The 21,698-nt window shown below is 38.4% G+C and overlaps 1 protein-coding gene across 1 annotated transcript; it reads left to right on the plus strand.

The window, feature by feature from the left end:
- The first annotated feature begins 12,384 nt into the window (after window positions 1-12,384).
- Window positions 12,385-21,554, plus strand: LOC127411751 (interferon regulatory factor 1-like). The gene is made up of 8 exons (XM_051647485.1): window positions 12,385-12,666; window positions 12,847-12,946; window positions 14,918-15,097; window positions 18,459-18,542; window positions 18,630-18,746; window positions 18,829-18,881; window positions 21,012-21,108; window positions 21,282-21,554. The coding sequence occupies exons 1-8, from the start codon at window positions 12,580-12,582 to the stop codon at window positions 21,362-21,364; spliced, it is 801 nt and encodes a 266-aa protein (XP_051503445.1). The 5' UTR covers window positions 12,385-12,579; the 3' UTR covers window positions 21,365-21,554.
- Window positions 21,555-21,698: the final 144 nt, after the last annotated feature.

Genomic DNA, 21,698 nt, shown 5'->3' on the forward strand with positions numbered 1-21,698 from the left:
TTTTCATAAAGGTGAGCATAGATTGACGCTACCCTAGGAAGAAAGGGTTACCCATGCAAAAAGGAAAATATAACGAATGCAATAAGATGCAGATCAAGAGGACAAATTATGTGATGTTTGAAATCTAAGCTTTGTCGAAGCCTGTGTAAAACCAAACACACTTAGAGAACAATTCCAGTCTCAATAATGTAAAACAACCCTGTTATTGGTTATTAATTGGCACAAATATACAGGTCATACTCGAATAGATGACTGCCCAAATTAAGGATATTAAAATTACAATTCAGTTTACGCCCATAGAAACTGAGGGTAGAACTTTGTTGAACCACCATAAGATTAATTATAAGATGGTGTCAAAAGCATCACAACCCTCCACTAATCTAAATAAATCAAAAGTATAGAAGTATAGAAAGATGCATTTAAATGGGGTTCTTGACTATTTTAATCTTTGCCATGACTAAAAGTAAAGGGACATGTTTGTGCAATGAACTGGCCATGGAGACGGTGTTAGGATCCATGTGCTGGAAGTTTATTAGAACACAAGCAAACAATCCAAATCGGCAGGCAAATAGAGATAGTCTTTATGCAGGCGGTATAATCCAATAAACCAAAAAGTCAGTCCAACATGGCAAACAAAACAAAGGGGTATCCAAAAAGCAGAATATCCAGGAATCAGGCAAAGGTCATAACAAATAAACAATCAGTAATGGCAATGGAAAACCACTTGGTAAGGCAGGGTAAGCTGGCAATACTTCGCAACGTGACAGTGGAAACAGCATGGTATTTATATAGTTCAGACAGGAAGTAACCAATGAAGAAACTGTACAGAGTTAGTATTCAGGAGGGGGCTCCCTCTGGTGGTTGGCAGGTGTGGTAACAACCTTGGATGTTACAGAAGGCAGGGTAAGCTGGCAATACTTCGCAGCGTGACAGTGGAAACAGCATGGTATTTATATAGTTCAGACAGGAAGTAACCAATGAAGAAACGGTACAGAGTTAGTATTCAGGAGGGGGCTCCCTCTGGTGGTTGGCAGGTGTGGTAACAACCTTGGATGTTACAGAACCCCCCACCCCCCTACGAACAACTCCTGGTGTTCTTCTGCTGGGACGTCCCCTTGGTCGTGGTGCTGGATGATCAGGATGGGCATGATGAAATTCTTGGATCAGGGACGGGTCCAATATGTCCTTGGCAGCTACCCATGATCTCTCCTCTGGTCCGTAACCCTCCCAGTCTACCAAGTATTGCATATGGCTCCCTCGTCGTCTTGAGTCCATGATCTCTCTGACCATATACTCTGGAGGCTCAGAATCCGTGGTTCTGGAGCCAGACGCCGGGTGGACGGGTTTCAGCAAGGACACATGGAAGGAAGAAGAGATACGGTAATTAGCAGGAAGCTCTCAACGGTAAGTAACTGGGTTTATTTGTGGAAAATTCTGAAAGGACCCACATACCTTGGACTGAGCTTCCTGCAGGGTAGCCACAACTTGAGATCCCTTGTGGACAACCAGACCTTCTGTCCCAGCTGATAGTTGGGATGGGGATGCCTCTGCCGGTCAGCCTGGAAATGTTGAGCTCTGACAGCTCGCTGTAACCGGACATGTGAGCTGTCCCACACCCTCTCGCTTTGCCTAATCCAATCGTCCACTGCTGGCACCATAGAAGGTTCTCCTGACCAAGGGGACATCGGGGGTTGGTATCCCAGCATGCATTGCAAGGGGGTTAGACCCATAGAAATATGGGTGAGGGAGTTCTGTGCATATTCAGCCCAGGGCAGGAAGTCGCTACATCTCTCCTGTTCATGGCTACAATAGTTTCGAAGGTATCTGCCAATCTCTTGATTCAGACATTCCACCTGTCCATTGGCCTGAGGGTGATAACCAGAGGTGAGACTCACATTAATGTCCAACTGTTTGCAGAACGCCTGCCTAACCCGTGACGTGAACTGTGGACCTCGATCAGACACGATGCCCTCTGGTAATCCATAGACCCTAAAGACTTGGTGGAATAAAGCATTAGCGGTTTCCATGGCAGTGGGTAAACCCTTGACAGGGACAAGTCTACATGATTTGGAAAATCGGTCAATGATTACCAGAATTTGGCAGGTCTGTGATGAAGTCGATGGACAGGTGAGACCATGGTCTTTGAGGTATTGGCAGTGGTTGAAGCAACCCTGTTGGCAGTTCTCTGAGGGTCTTGGATTGAGCACACACCTGGCAAGACTTCACATAATTAGTCACATCATGAATCACAGATGGCCACCAGAAGGAATTATGTACCAGAGTGATTGTTCTTTGGATGCCAGGGTGTCCTGCACTCAAGGAAGTGTAGAACCATTGGATTGTCCTCTGACGTAGAGCTTGGGGTACGTAGTGCTTGGTTGGGGGGCAGTTAGGTGGTGATGGTTCATGCTGTTGTGCTCATTGTATTTCTTCCATTATGTCCTAGCTAATCAGTGCTATGATGACAGATGGTGGCAGGATGGACCCAGGGTGAGTTTGGAGGTGAGGTGGATCGTGTCTGCGTGAAAGAGCATCTGCCTTGCTGTTCTTGCTGCCAGGGTGGTAAGTGACTGTGAAATTGAACCTGGTGAACAACAATGACCATCAGGCTTGGATTCAGTCTCTTGGCTGCCTTGATATATTCAAGATTCTTGTGGTCGGTGATGACTTGGAATGGGTGGACTGCCCCCTCTAACCAATGATGCCATTCCTCATGTGCCGCTTTCATGGCAAGTAACTCCTTATTTCCTACATCATAGTTACATTCAGCTGAGTTCAACTTTCTGGAGAAGGTACAAGGGTAAAGCTTGCCTGGTGTTCCGTGACATTGTGACAGGACTGCTCCAATCCCACAATCTGAAGCATCTACCTCAACAACAAAGGGAAGATTGGGGTCAGAATGTTTCAGTATTGGAGTGGTTGTGAAGCTTGACTTGAGGGAGATGAAGGCTTGGTGTGCGGCATCGTTCCATGGCAACTTGCTTGGCTTTCCCTTGAGCAATGACGTGAGAGGTGCTGCAGTGGTACTGTAGTTCCTAATGAAACGGTGATAGAAGTTGGCAAAGCCCAGGAACTGCTGTAGTTCCTTGAGTTTAGTATGTCGAGGCCATCCGGTGACAGCTGTAACCTTTGAGACATCCATCTCTGCACCTTGATGGCTGATGTTGTAACCCAGGAAGGTGGTATGAGAGGTATGGAACTCACATTTCTCTGCCTTGATGAATAGTTGATGTTCCTGGAGACGTGACAAGACTGTCTTGACCTACTGGATATGTTGTTCCATGTTTTGTGAGTAGATGAGGATGTCGTCAATGTAAGCCATCACACAATGATTCAGTAAGTCTCTGAAAATCTCGTTGATGAAAGACTGAAAAATCAAGGGGGCGTTAGCAAGTCCATACGGCATGACCAAATATTCATAGTGCCCCCTGGTGGTGATGAATGCAGTCTTCCACTCATCCCCTTCTCGGATCCTGATGAGGTTATAAGCACTCCTTAGATCCAGTTTGGTATAGATCTTGGCTTCATGGAGTTGTTCAAGGGCGGAGGGGATAAGTGGAAATGGGTAACGATATTTTATGGTGACAGAGTTCAGGCCTCGATAGTCGATACAGGGACATAGACCTCCATCCTTCTTCTCCACGAAAAAGAATCCTGCAGCAGCTGGGGAGGTGGAGGGACAGATGTAACCGGAGGCAAGGGCTTCCTCAATGTAACTCTCCATGGCGAGGGCCTCGGGGCATGACAATGCATAGGCCTTGCTTCTCGGTGGAGCTGTATTAGACAGAAGTTCAATGGCACAGTCCCATGGACGATGAGGAGGAAGTTGTGTAGCTTTAATCTTGCTAAACACTTCACTGAACTCTACATACTCCTTGGGAATCGTGGTCTCCTTCTGTGATTTAGGGCTCTCTACACTGGTGATAAAGCAAGGCCTGGAAACAGCAACATGAAGACAATGTTCATGACAGAAACTTGACCAATGTGTGAGCTCACCTTGGTTCCAGGATATCGATGGGTAGTGGACGGCCAGCCAGGGATGACCCAGGATAAGAGCGTGATTGGGTGAGTTGATGATATATAGTGAAATATTTTCAACATGAAAAAGTCCAATCTTGATGGTTATAGGAACAGTCTGTTGGGTTATGCCAGTACCAATAGGTGCGTTATTCACAGTGGTGATGTTAAGCTTAGGAAAGCATTCAGTGGTGGGTATGTTGAGTTCTTGTACAATCCCCTGATTAATGAGATTAACATCAGCCCCAGAATCCACTAATGCTGTAACACATCTTACATGATCACCAATGGAGATCTCTACAGGCAAGAGAAAATTATGTGAGATGGGTGATTTAATGTCCATAGTACTCACGTGCTGCCTTGACTCAGGGAACCTTGATTTCTTGTGTGGGCATGCAGCATTGAGATGACTTGGTGAACCACAGTAAAAGCAAGGTTTTCGTTTCATCGTCGTTGGTGTTCCTCCATGGAAACACGAGTGTGAGCAACATGCATGGGTTCGGGTGATACAGTGGATGTCTGAGCCTGTACTGTGACTGTAGAATCCAGGATGAAACATAACTGAGGCCGTGAAGCATTCTGAAGCAGGTTATCAATCTTGATGGCCATAGTGATAATTTCAGAAAGATTCATACCTTCACCCTAGCAGGTTAGTTCCGTCCTGAGTTTCAGGTTAAGCCCCTCACGGAAAACGGTCTTCAGAGCGACATCATTCCACCCACTCTGAGCCGCTAGTGTCTTGAACAGAACTGCATAATCTGCTGCTGATCGATGACCCTGGCGTAGATGAAGTAGCTGAACAGAGATATTTTGACCACCCACTGGATACTCGAAGACTTCATGGATTTGTTGAACGAAGTAATCGAATGAAACTTGGATTTGAGTGTCTTTATCCCAAAAAGCAGCAGCCCAATCGAGAGCTTTGCTGGTAAGCAGTGACATCAAAAAAGAACATTTCCTGGCATCTTGATCAAATGATTCAGGCTGATTTTGAAAAAATACCTTACATTGTCATAAAACCCCCCGGCATTTTTCAGCAGAACCATCAAACTTATCAGGGAGAGCAAAGCTTACCGGGTTAGCATGGGGAGACGGCAGTGAGTGAATGTATTGTGTCAAATATTCGTTGGCAGCTCGTAGTTTGTTCAGCTGGTCTTGGTAACCCCTTAATACCTCGCACTGGTGGGTGAATGCGGCCTGGAGCTATGAAACTTCCGCTGGATCCATGTTAGGCGAAGTATTCTGTAATGAACTGGCCATGGAGACAGTGTTAGGATCCATGTGCTGGAAGTTTATTAGAACACTCCAAATCGGCAGGCAAATAGAGATAGTCGCTATGCAGGCGGTATAATCCAATAAACCAAAAAGACAATCCAACAAGGCAAACAAAACAAAGGGGTATCCAAAAAGCAGAAAATCCAGGAATCATGCAAAGGTACAAATAAACAATCAGTAATGCAATGGAAAACCGCTTGGTAAGGCAGGGTAAGCTGGCAATACTTCGCAACGTGACAGTGGAAACAGCATGGTATTTATATAGTTCAGACAGGAAGTAACCAATGAAGAAACGGTACAGAGTTAGTATTCGGGAGAGGGCTCCCTCTGGTGGTTGGTAGGAGGGGTAACAACCTTGGATGTTTCAGTTTGTCACCATAATGACCCAGGCATACTGCTCAGTTAATTATGATTGTGTGTTTCGCTCATGTGCGAGTGAGTGAAAACCGACAGCTGCAGAGTTATAAAGAAGATGCTGGATTATGATTGGATGAGACACCTGATGACCAGTATAATGCAAACACTTGCATTCCTGCAAGTAGCGGTTTCTTGGATGAACAGAAAGTTTGAAGATATGTCACTTCCTGTTCCTGTTGCTGCTGATGCCTAGCTCGAGTCTGTTTTTGTAGCCTGCTAGCTTTTTTAGCATCGCTTATCTATCTGTTTTCGGCTTTTAATCTTTAATCTCTGCCATTTTTCAGCGCGCATCAGGTTTTTTTCCACATTATTCTCTTATCACGTTTCAACTGCGTGCATTTTTCCGTGTGCATCCGCTTTCTATTTTTATCTTGATTAAACTGCATGCATTTTACCATACTCACCCGTTTTATCCTCTGTGTTACACAGATTATTGCATAGATCTCAAAGCACTGCTTATTAAGAACAACCATAACAACAAACAGTTGCTTGAGGGACATCGATCTCAAACCCTCGCCGCTCAGGAACAACCAATAACAACAAACAATTGCGGTGAGTCATGGCATCCGCTCATGTTATTGCTTCCTGCATTACATGCCACATGTTTACTATAGCTTCTTCCATCAGCAGTAAGGAATTAGTCAGGCTGATGGAGAAGATTAATGCATTTGATACACACATCCGACATCTCGGCGGCATACTCACTCAGCAAGGGGGCACCACTCATATAAACCACTCATATAAACATAATATAAAGGCAGGGCTACTAAACATTAGATCTCTTTCAACCAAAGCACTAATTGTAAATGAAGTTATTACAGATCATAGTTTGGACGTGCTCTGTTTGACTAAAACCTGGCTTAAACCGGATTAATATATTAGTTTAAATGAATCTTCTCTCCCATGTTATTGTTATAAACATGAGCCTCGTCTGAAGAGGCTCGCCGATTATGGTCACATTTTTTTCCAGAAAAAGAAACTAGCTAGTGCAAATAAATGCTTCATAACTAAAAAGGTTTGACTATCTTCCACAAGCAACAAAATTGGCCAAAAACGTTATTGATATTTAGCTAAAAATTTAAATAGTATTGCTAACTAATGTTTTTTTAGCAAGTTTCACCGAAATTTGCTTAAAAATAGAGGCTAGCTGCCTGTCCGATGAACACCGACGGTCATGTCATTTTTTCCAGAAATAACTAGCGTTACTCCTACAAATAAATGCTTCGTAACTAAAACATTTTGACTTTCAATAGACAATATTGACAACACATGTTAAATAACTTGTCTTACCTCGAAAGATCACCTCAGTTTTCAATTTTAAGCAGTAAATCCAACACTGGAGGTAATCTCCCAGGATATCCTCTCTGGCTCTGCACAGGCAAATTAAGGATGACGATGATGACGAAACATTTATTATTCACGCCGAGTAACCCCTTATCCAATCATATATACTTTTAGCTTATATTGTCATGCGTATCTAGCAGTTTTCAGAAATAAAATTGGTGATTGGACGGCAAAGATATTGAGACATGAATCATGTGAATAATTGTTCCCAAATTTTAATGCTCCGGCTGGAAAGGGTTAAGTCTTTTGAACTAATGATGCTTAATGTGACACCATCGGATACAAATAAAAACTCTCTGTCATCTTTTGCCCTGGCTACAGTATAGAGATCACCTGTGCCGTATTCTGATTTTCTTGGTGAATTGGAAAATGTTCTATCAGATCTAGTAGTTACTGTGGATAGGAGCTTTAATTGTTGGTGACTTCTACATTCACATAGATAATGAAAATGACACATTGTGATTAGCATTTATCAATATTCTCAACTCTCTTGGAGTCAGACAAAATGTGGCAGGACCAACTCATTGCCATAACCATACGCTAGATTTAATTCTGTCATATGGAGTTGATGTTGATACTATAGAAATTCTGCTGCAGAGCGATGACATCTCAGTGAATAGACCTTGTCTATTGTATGCTGCAATCAGCTAATGTTACTCAATCTACACCACGCTATCATTCAGGTAGAACTATTCTATCAACCACTAAGGATAGCTTCACTAATAATCTTACAGATCTATCTCATATACTCAGTAAGCCACAAAGTCTAGAAGAACTTGATGTAATAACAGAAAATTTAAACACAGTGTTCTCTAGCACTCTTGATAGTGTCGCCCACCTTCGATTAAAAAAAATTAAAGAAAAAAACCCAGCACCATGGTACAGCGATCACACTCATGCTCTCAAGAGAGCAGCTCAGAAAATGGAGTGCAAGTGGAAGAATACAAAATTAGAGGTATATCTCGGTGCATGGAAGGATAGTGTCTGTAGCTACAGACAGGCACTAAAAGCTGCCAGGTCAGCATATTTTAGCAAACTCATAAAAAATAACCACAACAACCCTAGGTGTTTATTCAGTACTGTGGCTAAATTGGTTAGAAATAAAGCCTCAACTGAACCAGATATTCCATCACAGCACAATAGTAATGACTTCATGAATTTCTTTACTGATAAAATTGAAATAATAACATATAAAATTGGAATTATGCAATCGTCTGTCACAGTACCTCAGAAAACAGTGTCTCATAATTTTCCTCATGAGCAGCTTCAATCCTTCGCTGTCATAGCTCATGGAGAGCTAACAAATCTTATCGAAACATCAAAAGCCACAACATGTATATTAGATCAAATACCAACTAAGTTCTTAAAAGAGGTATTCCCTGTAATTTCAGAGCCAATTTTTAATATTATTAACTCCTCGCTATCCTTAGGACATGTCCCAAAAAACTTTAAAATGGCAGTTATCAAACCACTTATTAAGAAGCCACAGTTTGATCCTGCAGAATTGGCTAATTATAGACAGGTTTCAAATCTCCCATTTATGTCAAAAAATACTACAAAATTAGTGTCCTCCCAACTATTTTCATTGCATTGCACACAAATAACTAATATTGGCATTATATTAATGCTGTTTAGCCAGAGGGGAACTGGCTACCACAGTGAGCCTGGTTTCTCCCAAGGTTATTTTTCTCCATTAACCAACATCTTATGGAGTTTTGTGTTCCTTGCCACAGTGGCCTTCGGCTTGCTCACTGAGGTTCTAAATACAATTATTATTTAACTATTTAATTATTTATTTTTACACCCAATTTACAATTACACAATGATGACTCTAAGACTTTATTGATATTACAGTTTCATTTTTATTTAAAGCATGATTTTCTGTAAAGCAGCTTTGAAAGGATGTGTGTTGTGAAAAGCACTATACAAATAAAAATGACTTCACTTGTTGTAGCCCATCCGCATCAAGGTTCGACATGTTGTGCATTTTGAGATGCTATTCTGCTCACTACAATTGTACAGAGCGGTTATCTGAGTAACCGTAGTCTTTATGTCAGCTTGAACCAGTCTGGCCATTCTCTGTTGACCTCTCTCATCAACAAGGAGTTTTCATCCACAGAACTGCCGCTCACTGGTTGTTTTTTGTTTTTCGCCCCATTCTGAGTAAACTCTAGAGTGAAAATCCCATGAGATCAGAAGTTACAGAAATACTCAAACCAGCCTGTCTGGCACCATCAATCATGCCATGATCTAAATAGGGCTGCAACTAATGATTATTTTGATAATCAACTAATCTAAAGATTATTAGAATAATTTTTAGAATATTCTGAGATTATTGCAACAATTAATCATTAGCTGTTAACCGACTATTCAGCTTGTGCCTTGACTTAAAATTTTTTATTAAACATGCTTACTAACAATAAAGAGGACAAAATCATCTTTTAAAAATACCTCTAAATGATATTCACTTAATTAATGGATTTTTTTTTATTATGTATTTATTTTTATTATGTTTAATTCAGTAAAAAATTAACTGCAAACATTTTTTTTTATACTGTTATCAAGTGTTTTGCCTTGTTTTCTATTTAAAATTGTATAAAAATCCTTAAAACAAGATACATTTACTTGAGCAGCGACATAAGATATTTAGACTTGTTTTCAGAGAATGTATCTTGAGTATACTGTGTGTATTTTGAATATAAGTGTATTTTTTCACTTGATCATACTTCTGCCAGTGCTGTAAAGTCAAAATATACTTATTTTCAAGATATATACTCTGAAAGCAAATCTAAATGTCTTGTATGTTGCTTTTCTTAAAACTCTTCTTAAAAATGTTCTTCCCGAAAAAATACATATCGCAGCATTTGAGTTATGATTCAGTACGTTGTGCGCAATCATGTAATCTAGCTGCAGCAAGCATGCGCGAGGGACAGGTGTCCCCGTGCCAGACTGTACATCAGTCGGGTGCAGTTTCAATCTCTCCCTGGGTGAAATTGATCGGGTGACTTTACGCAACTCAAAGAAGTGGCGCTGATCGCACAGAGAAATGCCAGTTTTGGAGTTTGTACTTATTTACATGATCTGCTTCCTTATTATTTTAACTTTAATAAAGGATGCATTAAAGATATAACGGCGGGTGTTTCCTTTAAAGACGCTCTGACAGACAAGTTTTTAAGAATAAGCAGAACGGCAGCTCTAGCTCCGCTTATTCCACAACAAGAGTGCTTCTGTATTTTTCTTAGTTTGAAATTTTGTATAATTTCCTCATAATTTCCAATCTACTTCACCTGAAACTGTTTGGAAAATTTAGAGTGCGTCTGGACTGTGAGCTGTGTCTTTTTCCTCTCCTCAATCAGGTGCGAGCTGAAGTGCTCCTCTCGCGCGCCATCGTTAGAGTTTAATATGATCTCATGTTACATTAAATGAGATCAAACGTCTATTTGACGACAATTTTTTTTTTTGTCGACATTGTCGATAACCTCAACTAAACGTTTCAGCCCTAAGTCTAAATCACAGAGATCAAATTTTTTCCCCATTCTGATGGTTGATGTGAACATTATCTGAAGCTCCTGGCCCGTATCTGCATGATTTTATACATTACATTGCTGCCACACGATTGGTTGATTAGATAATTGTATGAATAAGTAGATGTACAGATGTACCTACTGTAATAAAGTGGCTGGTGAGTGTATAATCTGTCCTCCAGTGTATCTGCTGTGAAAAGTAAGGTGAATTTTCTTTACTTACAGCGCACATTAAAGAACTCATGCTGGGGGATCTGTCTAAACAGCATGAAACCATAAACACAACAGCAAGATTACAGATTTTATAGGAATGTATCAAGAGGGCAGGAGGCCGATACTTGGTCCACACATGTTGAAAGCTGGATTCAAACTCGTGTTGTCCAAATGAGCACCATGGCTCAGTGTAATGTATTATAAATAATACCCATCAGGCCACAGCCCTGAAAAAGCCAGTTCTTTTATAGACACTTATTTACACACATTCATTTACAAATGCTCTTTTGAAACCACAAAACTAATTTATTCTGTATTTGTTAAAAAATGAGTCTAGTGTTTCCATGAGAACGTGTGTAAATTAGTAAATGTATAAAAGATGGTTGTACAGCATCATTATGATGATTATTCTTCATGTTTATATGACGCTGTTGTTCAGTGTTTATTCATTGAGTGTGTCAGTGTGTTTGATTAGAATGATTGTCACTCTTCAGGTTTCCCCAAGAACCTTTGCTCACGTTCACATCAGGAATGTGCAGAAATGTACTTCCTCTTGTGGAAAGTCACAATCTTATGTCACTTATTGTACACTGTGTAGTGTGTACAGCAAGCTATACTTAAATTTCTAATTTCTCATGTTGTATTCATTTTATTTCTAGTGTTACTTTCTTAAAGGACTGTATTTTCTGTCTTGTGTTTGTGTTTAATGCTGCAACACCTCAATTTACCACAACAGATCATTAAAGTTTGATCTTACTACATGTTATCATGACACCAATTCAGCAACAACCATTTACTGCAAAAAGCACTGCAGTAAAAAAGTCTCATAACCCCCCAAAATAGAACTTGTATATCTCTCTATAGGTGACTTTCCAAGACCTTATCATTCCCTCCCAAAGCTGCCCGCAGGTGCCAGGCATCATAATTGTTCCATTTATACCATATATCATAATTCATATAACTATTATATCATTTCATAACTTTAACACAGTTTGTCATAAAATATTTCACTGTATAAACTGATGTTTCATACATAGCGTTGCCTTAATGAGTCAGATTCAACATCTAGAAATAGACACTTTTTTAAAAACTGTTTTGATATTTATTTCTTGTATATTGGATGTCCTATAACTATGCCCTTGACTTGACATGAAAGGAGTCACACTGATACTTGTTCCTTGGAAAATACCTGAGATGCACCAACTGCTCATTAAAGTTCACAGGAAACAGGGCGATGCAAAGAGTGACTCACCAACTTTACAAAAAATACACAACTGATTATAATTAGATATATATCTCATCCATCTGTCACTGTAACATTGAAAAATTTCAAAGTATTTACCCACACTAAGAGGGTTATTAGTGAGGGGGTTTTTTTAATTACTTTTACTGCCATTGAGTATTTATTATTCATTAATATACTGTTCTCTTCTCAGTCTTTTCCTTGTTTTAGTGTAATGAAATGAAATCTGTTAGCTTTGAACTATAGCGTGGGCGTGTGTTTGGTCCCTCAGTACCACAGAAATTCTCTTGCAGTTTGAAACCGTCCAAACCTGTTGGTGCAGGTTCATTCGAGCGAACGTAGAGGAAGAGATTGTGTTTTCATCACACAATCCACTGAAGTGACACTGACACTGATTTCAGTAGTGTGTTCAACTGTCATTCATCTTCATTACTGACTGCTTGAAGCCGAAGATGCACTTATTTTGAAGACATAAACAAACATCAAGGTAACTGGAGCAAAATCAGCACGCCGGTTCAATCAGAGTTCTGCTCCTCTGGAGTAAGGATGCATCAGGGACGCCTGCGCTTGCGACCATGGTTAGAGGAACAGATCAAGTCGGGCACATATCCAGGTGTCATGTGGCTGGATGAGGTAAGATCGCTAGATTATGAGACTGGTTAAAGAACAGTTCAAATTGATATTGTTTGATTGCTTTACTACATCAAGAATTCAAACTTGCCCTGAAGTTGAACCCAATCACGTGCTGTTGAAGTGTTTTTTTTTATATGGTTATTTGAGTATGTATGCATATACTGTATGTGCCATGTGTAGTCTGCCAGAGTTTTCCAGATTCCCTGGAAACATGCAGCCAGACATGGATGGAACATTGACAAGGACGCGACTCTGTTCAGAAACTGGGCGATTCACACAGGTGAAGTTCAGACATCAGTTGATTACAGCACAGGAAAATAAATGTTTCCTATTAAAAAATTCCATCACAGTCTGACTCTGAGCACTTTAGACTGCTTAAAACAAATAAAACATGAACAAGAAACATGTTTCACTGAGACACAAAAGCTGAGAGAATGTCCAAGACCATGATTTTCATCTTCAAGCGTCGTGACCTACAGCTTTCTAATCATGTCATATCTTTAACATTTTAGTTAACTTCTGAAAATGATATATTTGGTTATAACAACATGCATAAAAAGGGTGACTTTAATGCATTTTCTGTTAAATATTGCCATTTTACCATACATGTTATAATGTTTAATATCTCTTGTTCAACATAACTAACCTATGAAAATGTGCCTAAACGTAAAGTGGACACATATGAAGAATTTATTAATGTACATAAAGTTCAGTATAGTTTAATGGTCATCAGACTTCATTATATGATATATGCTGTCAATGAGGATGAAGACCTGAAAAGTTTTTTGTAGAGGACTTTAGGTAATAAGGACTAGGTTAGCTGGGACAGCACTCAGAGTAGCACCATTCTTTTGACATCACGTGACAAAGAAAGTGACAACACAAGTGAATCAAGACATTACAGTAATTACTATAAACACAATGACATAATCCCTCCTTTTACCCTCACTATAATAGTCTATTTTTGCAGCATTGTGACATAATAAATACACCTATTCATACATATATCAATTAAGCATTTATACCATGTATGTTAAAATGCTCAATATTTGGCAAGTATTGCATGAAAGTCACCCTTTATATTTGTGGTGTTATAACTGCATATCAATGATTTAAAATGCATTTAAAAATTAATACATTGTATTGTATGTATTTTAATGTTATTACATAGTAGTTAAAGACACTTAATATAAAGTGTGACCATTTTATCTAATATTTAATAAATGTTTAATGTTACTAATATATGTAGCTAATGAGAATCCTTGAAATTATCACATTTATTTATAATTTTCTGTTTTGTTCAAGGTCATTAAATCTAAAGTTTTTAATAATGAAGTCCAATAAGTGAAAGGATAGTATTTGGGGTAAAAAGCCCCCTTAAGGTCCCAATAAAACACATTGTTTTTCTTAAGTGGGGCAATAGATTTGATAAGAAGAATGTTCAAAATGGGCTCATATTGACTGATACATTCACAATGAAGATTCATTTATTTATAGAATACTTGAGATGTTATAAAATGCCAAATGTGACTGAAATTAACAGGAAATTGTTTACACTTTTCTGAAGGTAATTTTATTTTAATTATCATGATGTTAATTTGTTACTCATAAAAGCATCTTGCTGTCTTAAATGTATTTGCATTAGTTGACAAATTTAACCCTATAACTATGGTCCCTATATTTACACAATAGGCAAATGAAATCTGAAATGTACAAATATTCCATGTAATATAAGCTCATAAATGATGCATGCATAATAACTATACAAGAATTAGTAAAATATTGTTTAAAATAGTTGGAGATGGAGTATAGCATGTCACACCACAGGACATGTCAGCTGTCCAAATACAATTAAATATCTCTATATTTTTTTAGAATACTTAAAAAGGCATATGATGATGATAAATAAAAACAATTGTCAACTGGGCAAATATTCAGGGATTCAAACTCATGAGAAGTGAAAAAGGTGGGAAAGTCATAGCAGGTGTTGTAGATATATATTTTATTTTATTTGTTTGTTGCATTTTGTTGCATTTAAAGCTTTTAAAGTTTTTAAGCTTAAAGTAACCCTTTTAAGTGATTTTAATATGGAAAATGCAGAAACTTTTACCAAACAATTTTGGCAAATTAGCTTATAGAGAAAGGTGACTTTAGCTGAAAGGTTTGCATCCCTGAATTATTACACTGAAACTGGTACTGCTGCCACACTGCATTATTATGTGCACATCATCTCTCCTCTTATGGATTATAGGGCGATATAAACCTGGAATAGACAAACCTGACCCCAAGACATGGAAAGCAAACTTCCGCTGTGCGCTCAATTCACTGCCAGACGTCAAAGAGCTTCAAGATAAAAGCATGAAGAAAGGTCACAACGCTTTCAGAGTTTATATTCTCCTGCCACACAGCAAAATACTCAAGAGACGCAGAGGTATTTACACATAAAACCTGCTGAAATAATTATTTCCAGTCACACTTTATATTATGTGTCTTTAACTACTATGTATTTAGTTAAGTACTTTGTATCAAATGATTAAAATTTTATTGTGGACATGTTCTGCAAAACTCTAGATTTGCAGTGTGAATGCCGCTTTATGATTGCTGGCAGATTAATATTGTGGAGGATGAGGGTTTAGGAGATTTGTATCTTTATAACTGTGGAAGTCTTTGTTTGGAAAACGTTAATAAAACATAACTGTTACATTTCTTTTCTTTTCCAAGAAGGAACTAAATTACATTTTGACAGGAAAAGTATATATATAGTCAAATTAAGCACTTAAAATCTGAGATTAATCGCAATTAACTTTGAAAAATCATGCGATTAATCGTGATTATTTTAATCGACTGACAACACTAATACAAACATACATTTAGTATGTTACGATTTACACTAGCATATTTTCAATAGTAGGTACAACAGAGTAATTACAGATTACATGAAGTTACTTTAAATGTAAGTACAGTGTAACAACACATACAGTACATACCCCAGCGGCCAAAAGTTTGGGATAATGTACAGATTTTGCTCTTATGGAAAGAAATTGGTACTTTTATTCACCAAAGTGTCATTCAACTGATCACAATGTATAGTCAGGACATTAATAACGTGAAAAATTACTATTACAATTTGAATTTTTTTTTAAACTACTTCAAAGAGTTCTCATCAAAAAATCCTCCACGTGCAGCAATGACAGCTTTGCAGATCCTTGGCATTCTAGCTGTCAGTTTGTCCAGATACTCAGGTGACATTTCACTCCACACTTCCTGTAGCACTTGCCATAGATGTGGCTGTCTTGTCGGGCACTCCTCATGCACCTTACAGTCTAGCTGATCCCACAAAAGCTCAATGGGGTTAAGATCCATAACACTCTTTTCCAATTATCTGTTGTCCAGTGTCTGTGTTTCTTTGCCCACTCTAACCTTTTCTTTTTGTTTTTCTGTTTCAAAAGTGGCTTTTTCTTTGCAATTTTTTCCCATAAGGCCTGTACCCCTGTCTTTTTACTGTTGTACATGAAACTGGTGTTGAGCGGGTAGAATTCAATGAAGCTGTCAGCTGAGGGCATGTGAGGCATCTATTTCTCAAACTAGAGACTCTGATGTACTTATCCTCTTGTTTAGTTGTACATCTGGCCTTCCACATCTCTTTGTGTCCTTGTTAGAGCCAGTTGTCCTTTGTCTTTGAAGACTGTAGTGTACACCTTTGTGTGAAATCTTCAGTTTTTTTTTTTTTGGTAATTTCAAGCATTGTATAGCCTTCATTCCTCAAAACAATGATGTCTGAAAAGTTTCTAGAGAAAGCTCTTTCTTTTTTTCCCATTTTTAACCTAATATTGACCTTAAGACATGCTAGTCTATTGCATACTGTGGCAACTCATAAACAAACACAAAGTTAAGCTTCATTTAATGAACCAAATAGCTTTCAGCTGTGTTTGATATAATGGCAAGTGATTTTCTAATACCAAATTAGCAATTAAACATGATTACTCAAGGATAAGGTGTTAGAGTGATGGCTGCTGGAAATGGGGCCTGTCTAGATTTGATCAAAAATGACTTTTTTCAAATAGTGATGGTGCTGTATTTTACATCAGTAATGTCCTGACTATACTTTGTGATCAGTTGAATGCCACTTTGGTGAAATAAACTACCAATTTCCTTCCAAAACAGCAAAATCTGTACATTATTCCAAACTTTTGGCCACTGGTGTATGCACAAAGACCTATACTGTAATACATTTTAAAGGAATAGTTCACCCAAAAATGAAAATTTGCTGATACTTTACTCACCCTCAGGCCATCCAATATGTATCTGAGTTTCTTTCTTCATCATAACAGAATTTAAGACTTTTAGGATTTCATTTCAGGCCTCCTCCTCTAAACAATGCAAGTGAATGTACTCCATTTTTTGACGGTCCAAAATGCATATTTAGGGTGCATCAAAATAATCCACACGACTCCAGTCGACAAATAAAGTTCTTCTGAATGCAAACGATTGATTATTTTTAGAAACAAAACAATACTTATATACTTCTTAACTACGGATGTGTCTCGTTTCGAAAGCTGCATGCTAGGTAGGATGCGTCCTTTGAAGGCTGCAGTATATGGAGTGTCCTCCTTTAAACAAGTCTCGATTAAACGAGACGGCTTCATGGGACAAACGGAAATGGAACATAACATGGTTGCTATGACAGCATGCCACTCCAACAAGCATGAGCGCCTTGAGTAAGAAGGGAACAAAGTCCCTTTAGAAGGGAATGTATGAGGTACATTTTAGGAGAGTTATAAATATGTAAAGAGAAAAGAAAATAGATTTTACAGGTGTACTTTTAGTCTAATACTTTATTTTAATTATATATTAATATAATTATACATATTATATACTCTGCACCCATCTAATGAGGTGCTTCAACTTGCGTTTGAACATCATATTTACGGGCAAATTGGCGTTATTTTTTTTAGACATGTCCGTTGAAGCAAAGAATTGTGGGTTGTGAGTGCCCACGAAGGATACACCTCATGCATCCTCTGAATTCCCGTGAAAGAAGGTTGCATTCGAAGGCTGCATTCAAAGTGTCCTACTCGCTTTTCTGAAACGAGACAGCCTCGATGACGTATGCGGCCTACAAATGAGACCTCCGGAGGACGCAGCCTTCCAAACGAGACACATGCTTCCTGACTCCTCCACATGACACGTGACCTTACCAATGAGCTTACGTCATCCCTCTCATGAGCACACATCACAGAGATGTATGGAAGCGAACATTTGTAGGCTGTGTCTCGTTTGGAAGGCTGTAAGTATTGTTTTGTTTCTAAAAAGAATCAATCGTTTGAGTTCAGAAGAACTTTATTTGTCAACTGGTGTCGTGTGGATTATTTTGATGCACCCTAAATATGCATTTTGGACCGTCAAAAAATGGAGGATATTCACTTGCATTGTTTAGAGGAGGAGGCCTGAAATGAAATCCTAAAAGTCTTAAATTCATTTTTGAAACTCAGATACATCTTGGATGGCCTGAGGGTGAGTAAATTATCAGCAATTTTTCATTTTTGGGTGAACTGTTCCTTTAAGTACTTACTAGTTAAGACACCTAATATGAACTGGGATTCCATTATCTGGATTATTATCTATAACACATGATGTACTGCACATTAAAAGACATCTTTACATTGTGCAGAACATGAATTGTGTTCTGAGTCCTAAGCCTGATGTAATTAAGTTGAGATTCAATAATATTTTCCTCGGCTTCTGAATTGATGTTCTCTTGATGTATTCTATAATGTGATGTTTCTGGTCAGCTATTAGAGGTTTGGATTCTCATATTAAATCAGAGTCTCCTCCACCACCAACACAAAGAAACACAGTGCTGGAGAGATTTACAGGTATGAACTAAAATATTATCTAATAACTGGCAGAAATATAAAATACTAACTTCCACACTGAGACACATCTATCCTGTGTAAAAACAGAGAACTTCTGGAAGTTCACAGACAATTGCGAGCATTCCGAGGCTGACGTACTGAGAAAAGATCTTCTCTCCAGAGGTGTTGAGGAGGACCAATCAAACATCAGCGCCACAGCACAGGGTGAGAAAACGCACAAGACAAACTAGTTTGTGGACACTAGTTAAGATTAGTTAAGGTTTAAAATGACTAAATATTTGTACAGGACTACAACTGACCAAAAGCGATGAGCATGAACAAAGAGAAGCCGTGCTGAAGGTAAGTTAGACAGCACATGTCCTCTGATAGACATTATTATAAAGCCACATACTGTTATTGTACCATGTTTGGTTAGGGTTTTTTTTTTTTTTTTTTTTTTAATCCCTACAGGCTGTTTATGGAAATCAGCGCATATTTATTTGAGCACCTTTATTTAAATCATTCAAATTGTGCGAATAGAAACTGCACAACAAGTAGTTTCAGTGGCGAGTCTGATTTTACTGGAGAGCACATGCTGAACTCAGCTAAAATCTCAGCTTTTCACGCAATTAAGCATGCCCCCTGGCCGTAATGAGGAATATTCTTACCTTCCTTCAGAGCAGTTCAAGCTTTAAGTACTACCTTTGTGTTTTTGTGAGTCTCAGTCAGTAGAGGGCAGAAAGCCCAACTTCAGCTGTGCAGACAGCACACCTCACTTACTGACAGCAGACAGCACAAGATGATGATGCTTTCTTGTGCTCAGAAACAGCTGGACAGAGGAGGCTGTGTTTAATAAATACATTTACAGTCTTCATGCACTTTGCTTTAGAGTGAATGAGTGCCGCTCTGTTTTCACACTCATAGCACGTGCTAGGCTCATGATGCGCTATTGCTTTCAGCTCCCAGAGTAGTGCAAAATATGTGAGCTGATATCCTATCACAACTAAAGTGAACACAAAAGAGATCTGAATCCACTCAAGTCCACATACTATGTGGAACAAATGTGCAAAGAGAACTGGCTTCTTTTCCACTGGAGGTTTTCACTACAATTACCATACTGTTAATTTTTCTGCTGCATTATTTATCAGGCTAGTTAACAATAACATTTTCTTAATAAGCTACAATTTGTTATGGAATTTTTTTCTCTTTTTTTTTTTTCTTTTTAATAATGAAATAATGTGTAGTTAAAAGTTTGTGTTTTTTAAACATAAAAGAGTGCTCCCATTCAGTTTTACACAATGAGATATATAAACACTGGTATCGGATCGAGGAATACCAAGAGATCAGGTATCGGGAGAGTAAAAGTGCAGTCAGTGCATCCCTACATCAGACATTCAATATGCATCTATGCAATTTGCACTGCTTAAAGGGGCACTCAGTAATTTTTTCCTCATTAAAAAAGTTTAACATGAATTGTAATTTTGCAATATAAGCAGGAAATAATGACCACTCACATTAAAATGAAGACTCCAGTCATATCAGTAACCTTATAAAAGCTGTATTATTTTACATGGAGAGGGTCCACACATGGGGGCTGCCATGTTAGAATCACATGACCAGCCGAATATTACTCGCTTAATCTCAGTAACCGTCCTGTTATTTGACACTTTCACTAACTGACTAAAGTAATTATGGCTGACTGTGAATACATTTCTACAATGTCATCTGAAACTGAAAACTATTGATTATAAATGATGCTGCATCCAAGCCGTTAGGTATCAGTGTAAGTCCAAAATGACACAAAGACAAAAGCTACTGAGTGCACCTTTAAATTATGGGTCCACATACAGAAAATAATAAAATAAAATGATTGTCTTGTTCACACGTATAAAATCACTGTTAGATCATATTTGCCATCTGTGGAGTGAATCCTTCATAAAAAGTTCAAATCTACTAACATCAGCTGCGGGGCAAATGGGTCTTATTAGAGCAGACCCCGATAATGATGATGATCCGTGAAATATAATGTCAAATCTTTAGTTTGTCCTGATCTACGTATTCTGCTGAAAATCTAAATTAGCCCAAATATTCCATTTTTGGGGGAAATGGACCGTTTGAACCCTACAAAAATATTTTTTTGGTTATTTTTAGCTCAATTTGAACAAAGCACCCGTTGACAGTTCTTTCCTGGGGTGCCAAAAGAATCCAGAAGTTCCACTGTCAAGCGTTTGTCTGCTGACAGTGACAATCTTTAGAGCTGCCACTGTTACGCAAAAGAAACGCTGTCAGTTTGAAACTCAACACAAGTCTGCTGTTGTATTTATGACTGTAAACCCTCTATCAAACTCTGCAGTCCTTCAAACTGTTCCGATTCACATCTTTACATTTCTGTCGGTCAACTGACTGACAACCAAAGTTTGTCTTGAACTTTCCTTCTCTAGTTACCAACTGTGAGGAATCAGATGAATGTTGGTGTGCTTGTATCTGCAGATTGTGGATCATCTGAAAAACTTTGAGCACTGGAGTCCATTATATGAAAGCGACAGAAGCTGGAGACCAGCAAACTCAACGTGGATGGACTGTCTCTGTAAGACTCGGCTATTACTGTATTTACAGCTAACATAAGTGTCAGGACTAAAATAGACACTATTGGGAGTTAAAAAATAAATAAAAATGGACTAAAACAAAGAAAACCCTTATTAGACACAAGGCAGCATAAACTGTAATATTCATTATTAACACATACATCTTTGATTTCAGGTGAAACAATGGAGTTTTCAGGTTATTCCCTCCACACAGACTGCAATATTCACTGTAATACCTCATCAGCTCAATATGACTAGAACATCAGAGCAACCAGGACTCAAAACTGAATACATCAAAGCTTCTTTCATCTAATCTGTATTTATGTAGTCCAATTGAAGAGAAAGCATATGGAAACTACGGAGTGTACTGTGAAACTTCGGAATGATTTTAAACAATTTATAAACCCTTCATTTGCTTGTAAATTTTCCTTTGACTTGTATTCTTTGTGAGTCCACGTATTAAAACCAGGCCTCATTCATGATCCATGAACCCATACTTGCATAAATTGCTTCATTTAATTAAAATTTACACAAGAATGTTTTAATGAATTACTATTTTAAAGAAAAATCATCACCTGTTGGTAACAGAACA

This window comes from Myxocyprinus asiaticus, chromosome 21, assembly GCF_019703515.2.
Source record: "Myxocyprinus asiaticus isolate MX2 ecotype Aquarium Trade chromosome 21, UBuf_Myxa_2, whole genome shotgun sequence".
Classification (NCBI taxonomy): Eukaryota; Metazoa; Chordata; class Actinopteri; order Cypriniformes; family Catostomidae; genus Myxocyprinus; species Myxocyprinus asiaticus.